Source organism: Saimiri boliviensis, chromosome 15 (assembly GCF_048565385.1).
Source record: "Saimiri boliviensis isolate mSaiBol1 chromosome 15, mSaiBol1.pri, whole genome shotgun sequence".
NCBI lineage: Eukaryota > Metazoa > Chordata > Mammalia > Primates > Cebidae > Saimiri > Saimiri boliviensis.
Window position 1 is genome coordinate 2,799,261 of NC_133463.1, and position 13,668 is coordinate 2,812,928.

Here is a 13,668-nt window from a genome sequence, read left to right on the forward strand (position 1 = left end):
CACGAAAACTAGTATTTAGGGATGAGAGTGGCATTGCCCTGTGTTTTGCAGGTCTCTTCACTGGTTGAACAGGAGATGATGGATCATCATCTGTGCTCCACCTTCAGTCTGTTGTAATATCACATATGAGCCTCTAGAAAACACCACTGTACACTCGTGAGAGAATGGAAGTGAGTAAGAAAAATAAAGGATTAGCAGAAAATAGTTTTGGCCTGTAACCTGCCTGAAGGCTCTCGGAACCTCAAGCAAACCCTAGACTCCACTTTGTGAATGACTAACTAGTCTGAAGTATTCCACTACCCAAATGAACTATCTTGGAGAGATAAGAGTCCTACCATAGTAATAGGTACAGAGAAATTAGCAGCAACATGACAAATTTTAAGAACATTCTATAGGCAAAATATATGCTTGGTTAAAAAAAAATGATTCTGAGCTCTCTGAGGATGATTCTGTCGAGGGACAGGTGCTTCCTTACTTGCTATCGTCCCATTTCCTGTTGTCCACAGCGCCATTGTGGCTTAAATCTAGAGCAGTTTCCACTCTATCAACACCCAAAAGAAAGCGATTCAGGCAGTTTTAAATTGCCCTGTGAAGATTTCAGAGTAGTTACATGAGACAGTATCCACTGGAAAAAATAAACCCTGCAATAACTAAGAGAATAGTCAAGCAAGCTGGTAATATCAGCTTATGTTCCAGTGTGCAACGACTTTCTATGTTTACTTTCTTCCAGTAGGCTGGAGTGTGGAAATCTTGGTTGCCCTTACTTTGAATGGTTGGTTTTCCAAATGACATTTGTCATCTACCGATCAAGGTAAATAACACCAGCTATAATGAGGCCAGAGGAAGCAGATAATTTGCTGCGCCAAAATATCCGTAAAATATGTATAGAAATACGTAAATTTCACATTGTTTCAATGGCAGTGAGGCAGAAACCCTGCTTCCTTCATGTGTTGTGTGTTTCTGAGACTCCTCTTGGGTGTGGTGCCCACTCCCACTCTCTTCTTGGTCTGCAGCCGACCTCCATTGCCCCAGAACTTGCGTCATCCTCACTTCTGAGCCCATGGGTGATACAGGGGCTGCCTTTTTAGGAATTCAGGAAATGGAGGTACCCAGTTGAGGTTCTCTGCACCTGGGTAGCTCACTCTGTTCCGTTCACCTTTCTTGTTGCACAATGGGAGACCTCGGCTCTAGTTTCCTCAGGAGAAACATCTGTGCATTGACATCACTTCCAACTTTTGAACTGAATTCGTAAATTTTTTCTGGAGATGGTCTCAAGTTGGTTCTCTTCCTTTGTGATTTGTGTCTTTTCTACTTAGATTTTGACAGCTCCCAAAATATCTTACCAACAACAAAATTCAGGCAAGAAAATTGATTTTTTTTCATTCTAAGAAATTAACTTCGCTCCATATAAATAGCCCGATTGGTTCATTCCTAACCCTTTATAATGTTTAGAGTACTTTTTCTCTCTCTCAAGGATCTGGTAATTACTAAAACAACAAATTTGAAAATGCTTTTTAAAGTTAAAGATAGCTATTCTGTCTTTGTAAATTTTTCATTACAAATAGATTGGAAATGTTCAGGTGCAATTCTCTTTTGCACCAGAGAGCCCTTTGTAACACAGAAAGCCTTCAGTCAACCAAGCTCACCTGTCAGCCTGCAGAAGGCACTTAATGCAGATGACTGGCTGTTTCTAGCACCCCATGCTGCCACGCTTGCAGAGAAAGGTGTCAACTTCACCACCCACATCTAGCACTGGAGACTTTCGAACCATCTTCCCCCCTCAAACAGAGGCACATGTCAGTGAGGAACAGCAGCAGCATTAGGAATTAGAGAATTACAGAATCTTACAAGGGAGGAAATTGAGGCCGAGAGAGATTCGGAACTTCCACAGTGGATGGAAGGTATACCTTGTCCACTCTGTCGTCGGTTCTGTGGCCAGCATTCCTCCAAGCAAATGCACATCACCCGCAGCATCATGAGTTTGGAGTGTGCAGGCCCAGCCTGGAGGACATGAGTTGGCAGGACCCCCTTCCACATGGCCGTCATCTCCAGTACAGCCCAGTCTCAGTCTCTCCATGGGCCCTCATGAGATGTAAGTGATGTGGTACCCCCGTCCTTATTTTATCTCTCCTGAGGGGTACTCCAAGGGCTTTTTTTTATAAGTGAGAACATGTTCTCAGAAAGTGCCTCTTACACTTCAGTGACTAGTCACCTGTCGGAGTAGCCTTGCTTTAAAGAGTGTGGAAGACTTGAAAATAGTCTTAGGGTTGGCCTCAGGGAGCCATAATTGCATCATGGCTCCAGCCTGGGTGACAGAGCGGGAGACCCTGTTGGAAAAAAAGAAGAAGAAACAACACGTAGTATTTATTTTTATGGTAAATATAATTTTCATTGTGGTAAAATAACATGAAATTTATTATTTTAACCATTTTAAGTATAATTTGATAGATATAATTTTAACGTCTATAGATCTTGATATCTTTCTACTTAAAAAGTACACTGGTTACTAAAATAAAAACATAGCACTGAAAGTCTTTCAGCTTCCTGAGCGTGACTTTAGGAAATCTTGTGTGGGCTCCTGCCAGGCCTCCCGCCTCCCACCTCCCACTTCCAGGAGCAGCATGTTCTACAGCCTGTGCGTGCAGGCGGATCTGCTGCAGCCCCCAGGTGGGTGCACAGAGGAGGCTCCCAGCTTGTCCCCGTTGCCTGCCTGTACCCTGCTGCCTCCTTCCTTCTCCGTGTGCCCTGTACCACCCCAGCCCCGTTCTTGCTGCTCTTCAAACACAGCTGATTTTTAGAGGTTGGATGAACTGTGACTGAGAGTGGCGGGAAACGTGGTTCTCCCTTCAGCGATGGGCAGCTGACTTGACCTCCACCCGTGCTCTCTGGAAGGGAGTTCTGTGGGAGCTGCTGGGAGAGCTGCTGACTGCTGCAGAGCCTGCCAAACTGGGGGCCTGGTGGGTAGGACAGCCACCTGTTTCTCTCCTTGTCTGCACCACAAACTTTTGTTGTCACAGATTAATGACCCAAATTTGTCTGCAGACTCATTTTATGCAATCTATAAATTAAGGTATAACCGAAGAAATTTATTCCAACATAATGATATCAAATCATAAGCATAATGAAGTAATCTGTATGTTCCTTTTTTTCCATAATTAAACATTTACTTTATATTTAATTTTTTTTTTTTTTTTTGAGACAGAGCCTCACTCTGTTGCCAGGCGCCAGGCTGGAGTGCAGTGGTGCAATCTCAGTTCACTGCAATCTCCGCCTCCTGGGTTCAAGCAATTCTCCCGCCTCAGCCTCCTGAGTAGCTGGGATTACAGGTGTGCACCAACACACCCAGCTAATTTTCGTATTTTTTAATAGAGACTGGGTTTCACCATTGGCCAGGATGGTCTCAATCTCTTGACCTTATGATCTGCCTGCCTCGAACTCCCAAAGTGCTGGGATTACAGGCGCGAGCCACTGCACCTGGCCTATATTTTAAATTTTTTAAATGAAAACGTTTATTAATTTTTGAAAAGACAGACTTATCATAACCACTCCCCTGTCAGACAACTTATTTGTTGCTTAAACATATTTTTAAAGGATCACTTTTTTAAAAGAATGTTTCCTATGTAACAAATGAATTCTTATGCAAAATTAATAGTAAAGAATGAATTGCAGTGGGAGGAACAATACACTTTAACTTGCTGAAAATGAGCTTCTGCACCAAGTCTGTTTCCAGCACGGGCTGTAGTCGTTTAAATGAATTTGTGAGCTGCCCCCAGATGATTCTGCTTCACAGGGCAATAGGAGCCATCCAAACCATTATCTCTCCTTAAAAATAAGTTTTTAAAAACAGTAGAGAAGCTGATTTTTTATGACACTAGGCATTTTATTTAACTCATAGCCATTCTTCAGCTAAGCATCTTGCATGAAATATAAATTATAATATGTCTAACATCTTTGAATTAGCTGGTAGCATCTTCTAAATAAACAGAAGTCATTAAATTTAAATAGAACCTTCCTATGGCTGTGTGCTTCCAGAACAGCATTTATCAAAGAGAATTCCAAGAGAACACTAGTTTCTCAGGACGTGATTAGTGATGACACCAAAAAGGGTTTCATGGTTAAAAACAGGAGAAGCTTTGGTTTAAAACAGTATGCCACAGGCACCTTTTACACAAGGCTCTCTGGGCCCTCCGCCATGTCCAGTCCCACCGTAGCATGTGAGTGTCCTGCCAGCCGCAGATACACCACACAGCAGTGCTGGCCACAGAGTTCTGTTCTCGTAGGTTACACTCCACAGAACACTTTTTGGGAAACTCCAAAATTTTAGAAAAATTGATAAGTACTCTGCCACTGTCTAGAAAAGGTTGTATAAAAAAAAAAATAATTTTTATACCAGTTGTTTATTTTTCTAAAAAAGAAGACCATTTTTTTCATTCATCTTTTATCATGAATAAATTTTACTTAATTTTACTGAATTTCATCTTAATTTTACTCTGTTTCTTCACAAAGTAACACCAGGATTAAAATCCTGTCTTAAACTGGGCAGATTTTTGATCAAAAAGCAGCATAAAAGTTTATGGCTTTAGCAATGACAACTGATAACTAGAGTAACGTCAAGTGGCTGATGTGGTGGGCACTCACTCTGAGCATAGAAACCCTAGTAGGTGCTACACATACGTTCTTTACTTCCTTTATCCCTTGCAGTAATGCCAGCAGCATCCCCCTGGTTTCCCAGAAGGGCTGACACAAGGTCTTAGCATTTTCTCAAGGTCTCACAGTATATAAAAGGCAGAACTTACCACTAGATGAGTTTCTTGATTCCAGGGGCCCTGCTATTCCCCATCTCTGTTAACAAGGGGCTCAGGTAAAGGTTAGAGCCAGGTCTCAGAAGTTCAGTCAGATCTAAGGTGAGAGCCATATAAGTGAAGTCGTAACTTTTTTTACTTCAGGTAACTTTTTTTTTTTTTTTACTTCAGATAACTTTTCTTTCTTTCTTTCTTTCTTTTTTGAGATGGAGTTTCCTTCTTGCCCAGCTGGAGGGCAGTGGTGCAATCTCAACTCATTGCAACCTCCGCCTCCCAGGTTCAAGTGATTCTCCTCCTCAGCCTCCCAAGTAACTGGGATTATAGGTACCTGCCACCACACCCAGCTAATTTTTGTATTTTTAGTAGAGATGGGGTATCACCATGTTGGCCAGGCTGGTCTCGAACTGCTGACCTCAGGTTATCCACCTGACTCGGCCTCCCAAAGGGCTGGGATTACAAGCATGAGCCACCTTATCCAGCCCACATAACTTTTCTTACATAAGTAATACTTAGCTGTTTGGGGAACATATACAAAATACCCACTCCAACGTAAGAAAGTAAGTATCACCTCCAGGCTCTACTCAGATAACCACTAAAAACATTCTTACAGGCTTCAGTCTTTTTCTTTGGTTTAATATATATAAATGCATGCATAGGTACACAGAGAGAGAGAGAGAGAGAGAGAGAAAGTTAATTTATTGCCTGCTTTTTTCTTAGGGTATCATAAACATGTTTCCATGTCCGTAAATATTTTCTTTGTAACCATTTCAGTGACTGTATAATATTTCACTGTGTGGATGGATCCTAATTTAGGGAGCAGGTTCTTACTCTTTTGCAGTTGGTTTCCCACAGTGTCTGTCCATTTGTCTGCCTTCTTTCTTCCCCATCTGAATCACCACACATCTCGAATTGTAGCTTCGTGGCATTAGACATTAGAGTCTGTTAAGCATTCTACAGCTCACTGACCAAATACTTAGGAAGGGACGTTTGATGATGAATACCTTTGACTTTTCTTGTTCCAGGACAGCAGGGATCTTCAGTCTGATTGATACCCTGTGGCCCCCAGCAATAACTCTGAAAACACCTGGCCATGACCAGCCCTGTGAAGAGGTAAGCCCAGCATTGGGAAAACTTCCCCAGTTGTGGGCTACTCCATGCCAGGTACCAAGCCAGTCATCGTCACTGCCACCCACACGGTCTGTGTCCCCTGCTCCGGTGGCAATGAAGAACCCCCATGCAGCCAGTTCCTTTGTGGTGACCCATGAATATGAGCCAGGATTGGGATTCAGGTCCCTGGAGACCAAGCTCTTCCCTACTGTGCTGCACAACATTTTCTTGATGTTAACTTGTGATGAATGCTTAAACCACAACCCTCACATGCTGTTGGAACAATTGGGGTCTCAGCCTCGTACTAAAGTAGACATAGAATTTTTCCCACGAACTTCTAGTCACTCACAGAACCAACACTCAGTTACCAATTAGAGCAGGAACTCAATATAATCCATAGACATTCGTACAACCTCCTGGGTAGCTAGGGACTTCCATTGTCCTGCTTGCTTATGATAGTGTCTAAGAAGAAGCAAAATGGATTAAAACTGTTCCCTCCTCTCCCTCCTGAGCCTTTCCTCCATATGCTAGACAACTGCTGCTGTGGGCCAGAGCTCCCAAAACAAAACATCTTCCTTAGGTCATGGCTAACTTCTAAGCCTGTGACTCTGTACTGTGTCAAACAGCATAATAGTTGTCAAAATGCGTGGTGGCTCATGCCTGTAATCCCAGCACTTTGGGAGGCCAAGGTGGGTGGATCATCCGAGGTCGGGAGTTCGAGACCAGCCTGGCCAACATGGAGAAACCCCATCTCTACTAAAAACACAAAATTATGAGCCTGCCAAGAGGAATTTTATCACAGGAGAAAACACACACACACACACACACACACACAAACACACACAAAATTAGTCAGGCAGAGTGGAGCATGCCTGTTATCCCAGCTACTCGCAAGGCTGAGGCAGGAGAATCCCTTGAACCCAGGAGGCAGAGTTTGTGGTGAGCCAAGATCATGCCATTGCACTTTAACCCAGGCAACAAGAATGAAACTCCATCTCAAAAAAAAAAAAAGCCCATTTCTAGATTACTTAGGAATTAATTTCTAGATGATATTTTCAGTATACCCTGAAAGATTTCTCAAGTGATATCTTGAATTGTTAATAGGTTCATAAGTATAGAAGTTCTCATGCTTGGTCCCGGAAGTAAACAATGTAATTCATTCACTGTATAGCATTCCAGAGAGAGGACACATCTGTAAGCAAATATGTCTATATTAAAGAGGATATTTTAATCATGTATTGAGTCTTTTAACAATACATTCACCTTCTACCTTTGCCTCATTTAAACAGATAAAAACTCATCTACCTCCTCCAGCCTTATGTTATATCCTCACAGCTCAACCGAGTCTGGGACAGATTGATATAATTGACGGAGACCCTATTTCTAACCTTTACCAGCCTCCAGTTACTCGCTGCTTAAGAGACATTTTCCAGGTAATGTCTTTGTTTCCACCAGGTTCTTTAGGTACCAGCCGTGTCTGTGTGCTTCCTGTAATGCTGCCAACCTTTTCTAATTCCTTTCCAGATGAATGATCTTGGTACCCGTTGTAGTTTCTATGCCAGGGTGATTTATCAAAGACCACAGGTAAGCTCTCTCAGTCTCTCAGTCTCTCTTTCTGTCTCTCTCTCTCTCTCTCTCTCTCTCTCTCTCTCTCTCACACACACACACACACACACACACACACATACACACACACACACACAAACGCACACACGGTGTTAGAGGTTTATTAAAGGGTAATCTCCCTTGGAAATTAATGGCTTGCCAAAAATTTAAAGTCCAGTTAAGCATGCCCCATATACTGAAGTGGCAGTAAATCCATTCCATTTACAGGTGCCAACTACCAGCCACTGTGCCAAGCCCTGGGGTGTAAGACCCAGACAACCTTGTCTCCAAAGCTTCCCAGCCCAATAATGCTCATTCTTTTCTGACACTTGGGCAGGTTGAAGAAAGGAAAGAGATGCAGAAACCTCATTTGTGGGGTGGAAGTGGGAATCTCAGGATTGAGCTCAGCTACTTCTGGGAACTTGTACAGCCTTCGAAACTGAAAGCACCCCATCCTACCCCATGGTCCCTATGAGGCCTTGGGCTACTCTAGAGAGCAGTGGCCTAGCTGAGCTTGCTGTCAATCAGCTAGGAGTAGAGGAGGGAAGGCTATGTGCTTGCCAGTTTGAATGCACGAACTATGTTCTGCAAGAAACCTCTGCTGGCCCTTACCTCCTACAGAAGCATCTGTGTAGGTCTAATCACCCAAGAGGCATTGAGAACATCCTGTTTGTTAAACTCTTGTCCAGTAATGGGCAATGTGCAGCAGGTGCAGGAGAGAGCGAGTGCCCCACGCACTGCCTTCTCAGGGGTGTCTGAGTGGAACAAACCAGGTCCCTGGTGTCTGCACTCACACGGGCTGTCGGTGGATCACCAGCTACCAGCCAGGCCAGAATACCCAGGAATTGCCCAGAAAGGAGTCTCAAGGGAGGGCAGGAGGCTGGTGCCTGCGCCAGCAACCTCAGCCAGGCACCCCAGTGCACCTCAAGGCAGGGCACAGTGGTGGGGGTAGCACCAGGGGCTGTCTTCTCACCATACTATGCCTGGTTATCAAGATCTGACACTCACACCCCTCACTTTTCTTTTTGTTGCTGAAGTATGCTAAGGTACACCCAGACCTTGTGCCATTTCACCCCAACACACTTGGTACGAATCTCTACAAAGCATTCATGCTTGCATACAACCCAATTCAGCTGCCTGGTTTTGGAGCCTTTCTCTTCCCCTTAAGTTATCCAGAGTTATTTTCTGTCATGCATTTATTTTGAACAAATTCTTTGCATTTCTCAGATTACTCTTAGGCAGTGGTAGAACAAGAGAGTGACTTAAAAGAGTATGTTTCTTAACTTCTAGTCAAGTTCTGGATGAGTTGCATATATACAAGTGTCATTAAATCATTATTATCACAAGCATGTTAAATCAATTTCTCTTTCATCGGCATCAGGAATAAGTAGGAAAACTCTTTCCGTAAAGGACTAGATAGTCAATATTTTAGGCTTCTTGGGTTGTATCATTTTCATAGCAACTACTCAGCTCCACCTTGCAGCGTAAAAGCAGCCATGTTGTCATTCATGAATGAGCAGGGCTGTGTTTCAGAAACCTTTATTTACAGACACCAAAATTTGAAATTAACATAATTTTTACTTGTCACAAAATATTCTTACGGTTTTTTAGCCATTTGAAAATGTAAGAACCTTAAATAAATATAAACACCATACTTAGCTGGCAGGCCACAAATAAGCAGGGGTCAGGCTGGATTAGCCCACAGGCCACGGTTTACTGATGTTCTTCAGGTGCTAAACATGGCTACAGGGCACAGGAGCTGTGACACAGAAACACAACCTGGCCAGGCACGGTGGCTCGTGCCTATAATCACAGCACTTTGAGAGGCTGAGGTGGGTGGATCACCTGAGATCAATAGTTCAAGACCAGGCCGGCCAAGACAGTGAAACCCCATCTCTACTGAAAATAAAAAATGAGCCTGGCATGGTGGCAAGCACCTGTAATCCCAGCTACTCAGGAGGCTGAGGCAGAGAATTACTTGAACCCGGGAGGCAGAGGTTGCAGTGAGGTGAGATTGCACCACTGCACTCCAGCCTAGGCGACAGCAAGACTCCACCTCAAAAAATAAAAATAAAAAAAGATAACCTGAGTGTCTCCAGGTGTCCTGAAGTTTGTACTGAATGTGCAGTGCAGGCTGTGTCAGAGAGAGGAGACGGGGAGGGCCATCTCTTGACGGCTACTGAGTAGGGTACAAGCTTGTTACCTGAGGATGCCATAGGCACTGTGGAAGAACACAGCACTGATCCATATGACCATTGTATGAAAGTACTTTAAGGCTTTCTCTCAATTTAATATTTGCATTTCAGATGTAGGGAGTGTGCTTTAGAAGATACACTAGTAACTGTCAGTTGTGTTTCCTATCCTTCTCTGCAGAAAGTGTGTGTGTGTTTCTGCAGCTTAACCTGTGAATTAGCTATTGTTCTCCAGCAAATAGAGTGTTGCTCACAGAAAGAGAAATCAGAGGGCTGAGTTATGAAGATAAATGAACCACATTTAGGTCTTTATTTTTTATTATCAATACTTCACCACCTTTCATTTCAGTGAGGGATTTTTCAGATTTTCAAACCATTCTTATGTATATATCATTTTATCTCAGCAACATTAGTGTCACTGTTCCTAATTCCAAGTGGAGAAGACCAAGGCTAGGCCTGGTTACCTGCTGTCTTTGATACACACGACCAAACCCTGGTGGAGCCTGGTGTGGGTTTCCTAACTCTTACTCAGCCCAGTGTCCCACGGTGCCTCCTGGCTCCACTGTCCCTCAGTTACCTGGAGCCCTGGGGGTGGGGCAGGGATGCAACATGCCCCCACCCCCAGCCACATGCTGGCCGAGCTTGTGCAGGTACTTCACCACCTTGCCTCGTGTCCTTGTCTGTTAAATGAGTATGACATTCTTTCACCGTAGTGGATTATTCTAGGATGAATTTAGGAGTTTTGAAATACTGTTTTTCCTTTGTTTCTCTTCATCTGTTCCCCTTTTCATCATTTGACAGCTGATCAGTGCCTCTCATGAAGAATTAGAGAATGACTGACATGGATCCTTCGGTGGTGCTCCCTGTGAGCACCCCAGTGTCCGGCTCAGCAGATAGTAGGACAGGGCTCCCAGCAAGGACTAGGTAGGGCGCGTGCTGTGTCTCATACTTTCCAATCCCATGGAGACCCAAGATTGATTTCACCCTCCTCTGCCCACCTTGAGAAGACTCGGTGTGTGGGGGGATGCCCTTGGCCTCTGGCACTTCCTGCTCTTCTGGATCATAGGCCAGGCTGTTGCTGTGCGGGCGCCATTCACCCACAGCGGGGTGCTGTCCCCAGAACAGTCACGTGGCAGTTGCAGCCCACACTCCTGCCCACGGCCCTCTGAGACCAAGGTTGAAAGTAAAGAAAGCAAGTGTCAAAATGCACCAAAGCCAGTTACAGGGGAGCTCTGCGGCAGAGAGAGACGAAGGGTAAAGCAGGTCATCAGCTTGCCCTGTGAAGGGGCCGCCCTCAGGGAGGTAGAGAAGATATGTTAATCTCCCCCTGTCCAAGAAACAGGCCAGTGCAGGTGCAGCTTTCAGCAAGCGTGGCTTCCAGTTAGTATGTGTGCCTAGGAATCAGTGGTCCTATATCCACAAAACAAAGACCCGGAACCCAGTAAAACAGGTTCCATGATCCACCGAAATTCTGTCTGTCTCCAGTAGTCTGCTTTTCTGTGTAAGAGAATCACCAGAAACCAACTGTCTCAAGAATGAATTGAAGCCGGGCGCGGTGGCTCAAGCCTGTAATCCCAGCACTTTGGGAGGCCGAGGCGGGTGGATCACGAGGTCAAGAGATCGAGACCATCCTGGTCAACATGGTGAAACCCCGTCTCTACTAAAAATACAAAAAATTAGCTGGGCATGGTGGTGCGTGCCTGTAATCCCAGCTACTCAGGAGGCTGAGGCAGGAGAATTGCCTGAACCCAGGAGGCGGAGGTTGTGGTGAGCCGAGATTGCGCCATTGCACTCCAGCCTGGGTAACAAGAGCGAAAACTCCGTCTCAAAAAAAAAAAAAAAGAATGAATTGAAATATGCGGAGTCCTGGGGCCAGTCCATGGTTAAGCCAGTGGCCTGCATCCTTGGCAATGAAGATTGACTTTCAGGATGGCACCATGAGTCATTGCTGGAACTTGAGTCATAAAGACAGACCCAGACCAGTTGTAGTGGCTCTCACCTGTCATCTTAGCACTTTGGGAGGCAGAGGCAAGAGGATCTCTTGAGGTCAGAGGTTCCAGACCAGCCTAGGCAACATAGCACCACCCCATCTCTACAAAAAATAAAAAATTAGCCAGGCATGGTGCTGCATCCCTATCATCCCAGCTACCTGGGAGGCTGGCATGAGAGGATCCCTCGAGCCCAAGAAGTTGCTCCAGTGAGCTGTGATTGCACCACTGCACTCTAACCTGGGTGACAGAGTAAGACCCTGTCTCAAAAAAAAAAAAAAAAAAAAAAATCCAGTTGTATTTCCTTTATACTAATGAGGGGAAAAAGATAGTTTTCTTATTTAACCTTTATTTTATAATAATTACAATTTCACAGTAGGTTGCAAAGAAATATACAAGGGGGTCTAGTGCACCCCTCCACCCCCATACCAGTATCCCACACCGACAGTAACCACAGTAAAAACTAAAACAAAGAAACTGACATGGTCACAATGCATGGAGCCCATTCAGGTTTAAGCAGCCATGCGTGCACTGTGTGTGTGTACGCACGCACGCTTCTGTGCAGCTTTGTCATGTGTTCAGCCTTGCATCACCGTCACTGCAGTCAGAATCCTCTGCTGTGCCATCATCACCACCAATCCCCGTGTTCCCCTTTATAGCCATGTCCATCCTTTTTCTTCCCCTAGCCCTGGCAACCACTCACATGTTCTCTGTCATTATAACTATGTTATCTTAAAATTGTTACATGCAATATGTATCTGTATTAGTTTCCTAGGATTACCGTGTAAAGTTCCAAAAACTAGGTAGCTTAGAACAATAGAAATGTATTCTCTCACACTTCCAGAGGCCAGAAGTCTGAAATCAAGGTGTTAGCAGTGGCCAGGCATGGTGGCTCACACCTGTCATCTCAGCACTTTGGGAGGCTGAGACAGAAGGATCACTTGAGGCCAGGAGAGCCCAAGACCACCTTGGTCAACATAGTGAGGCTGTATCTCTATTTAAATTTTTTTTTAATTAGGCTGGGTGCCACGGCTCACATCTGTAATACCAGCATGTTGGGAGGCCGAGGCAGGCAGATCATCTGAGGTCAGGAGTTGGAGATCAGCCTGGCCAACATGGTGAAACCCCATCTCTACTAAAACCAAAAAATTAACTGGGCATGGTGGTGCACACCTGTAGTTCCAGCTACTCGGGAGGCTGAGGTAGGAAAATCACTTGAACCTAGGAGGCAGAGGTTGAAGTGAGCCAAGATTGCTCTACTGCACTCCAGCCTAGGCGACAAAACAAGACTCTGTCTCAAAAAATAATAATAATAATTAAAGAATATAAGGTGTCAGCTAACAGTATTATCTGGAGATTCATCCAAATGACTGATAGTGCTGAACACCTTTCATATGTTTGCTTACCATCCGTATGTCCTCTTTGGTAAAATGCCTGTTCACGTCTTTTGACCATTGTCTGATTGGATTGCTTGTTAGTTTATTGTTGAGTCTTTAAAGTTCTATTTTCTAAGTACAAATCCTTTGTCAGATACAGGATTTGCAAATATTTTCTGGGGATCTGTAAATTATATTTTCATCCTTTTAATGGTTTTTTTACATAGTAGAAGTTTTTAATTTTGATGTGGTCAGATTTACCAAATTTTCTTCTTACAGGTCACAATTTTGTTGTCAAGTCTAAGAGAAGTCAAGTCTCTTTGCCTAGTCATAGGTCCCAGAGTTATTCTCTTGTGTTCTTTTCTAGTATATTTAATTTTACACTTTACCTTCAAGTCCATGATGCGTTTGCAGCTGGGTTTTGTATAAGGTGCGTGGTTTAAGTCAAGGTTAATTTTTTCACCTTTGGATATCTATTCATTCCATCACCATTTATTGATAGATCATCCTTCCTCTATTAAATTGCTGTTGCACCTTTGTCAGATATTAATTGGGCATATTTGTATGGGAGAGATCTATTTTTTCCTGATAAATTTGC

The 13,668-nt window shown here is 44.0% G+C and overlaps 1 protein-coding gene across 7 annotated transcripts in view; it reads left to right on the plus strand.

The window, feature by feature from the left end:
- Nucleotides 1–13,668, plus strand: part of SPIDR (scaffold protein involved in DNA repair) — a 401,999-nt gene that overhangs the window by 369,103 nt on the left and 19,228 nt on the right. For 6 of the 7 annotated variants that reach the window (XM_010351608.3, XM_074386636.1, XM_074386637.1 and 3 more), the window contains 3 exons: nucleotides 5,825–5,912; nucleotides 7,199–7,342; nucleotides 7,434–7,493. In XM_010351608.3, the coding sequence (XP_010349910.3) occupies nucleotides 5,825–5,912; nucleotides 7,199–7,342; nucleotides 7,434–7,493 (292 nt within the window). The remainder of the gene's footprint in view (nucleotides 1–5,824; nucleotides 5,913–7,198; nucleotides 7,343–7,433; nucleotides 7,494–13,668) is intronic. The other variant, XM_010351611.3, reaches the window with a different exon arrangement.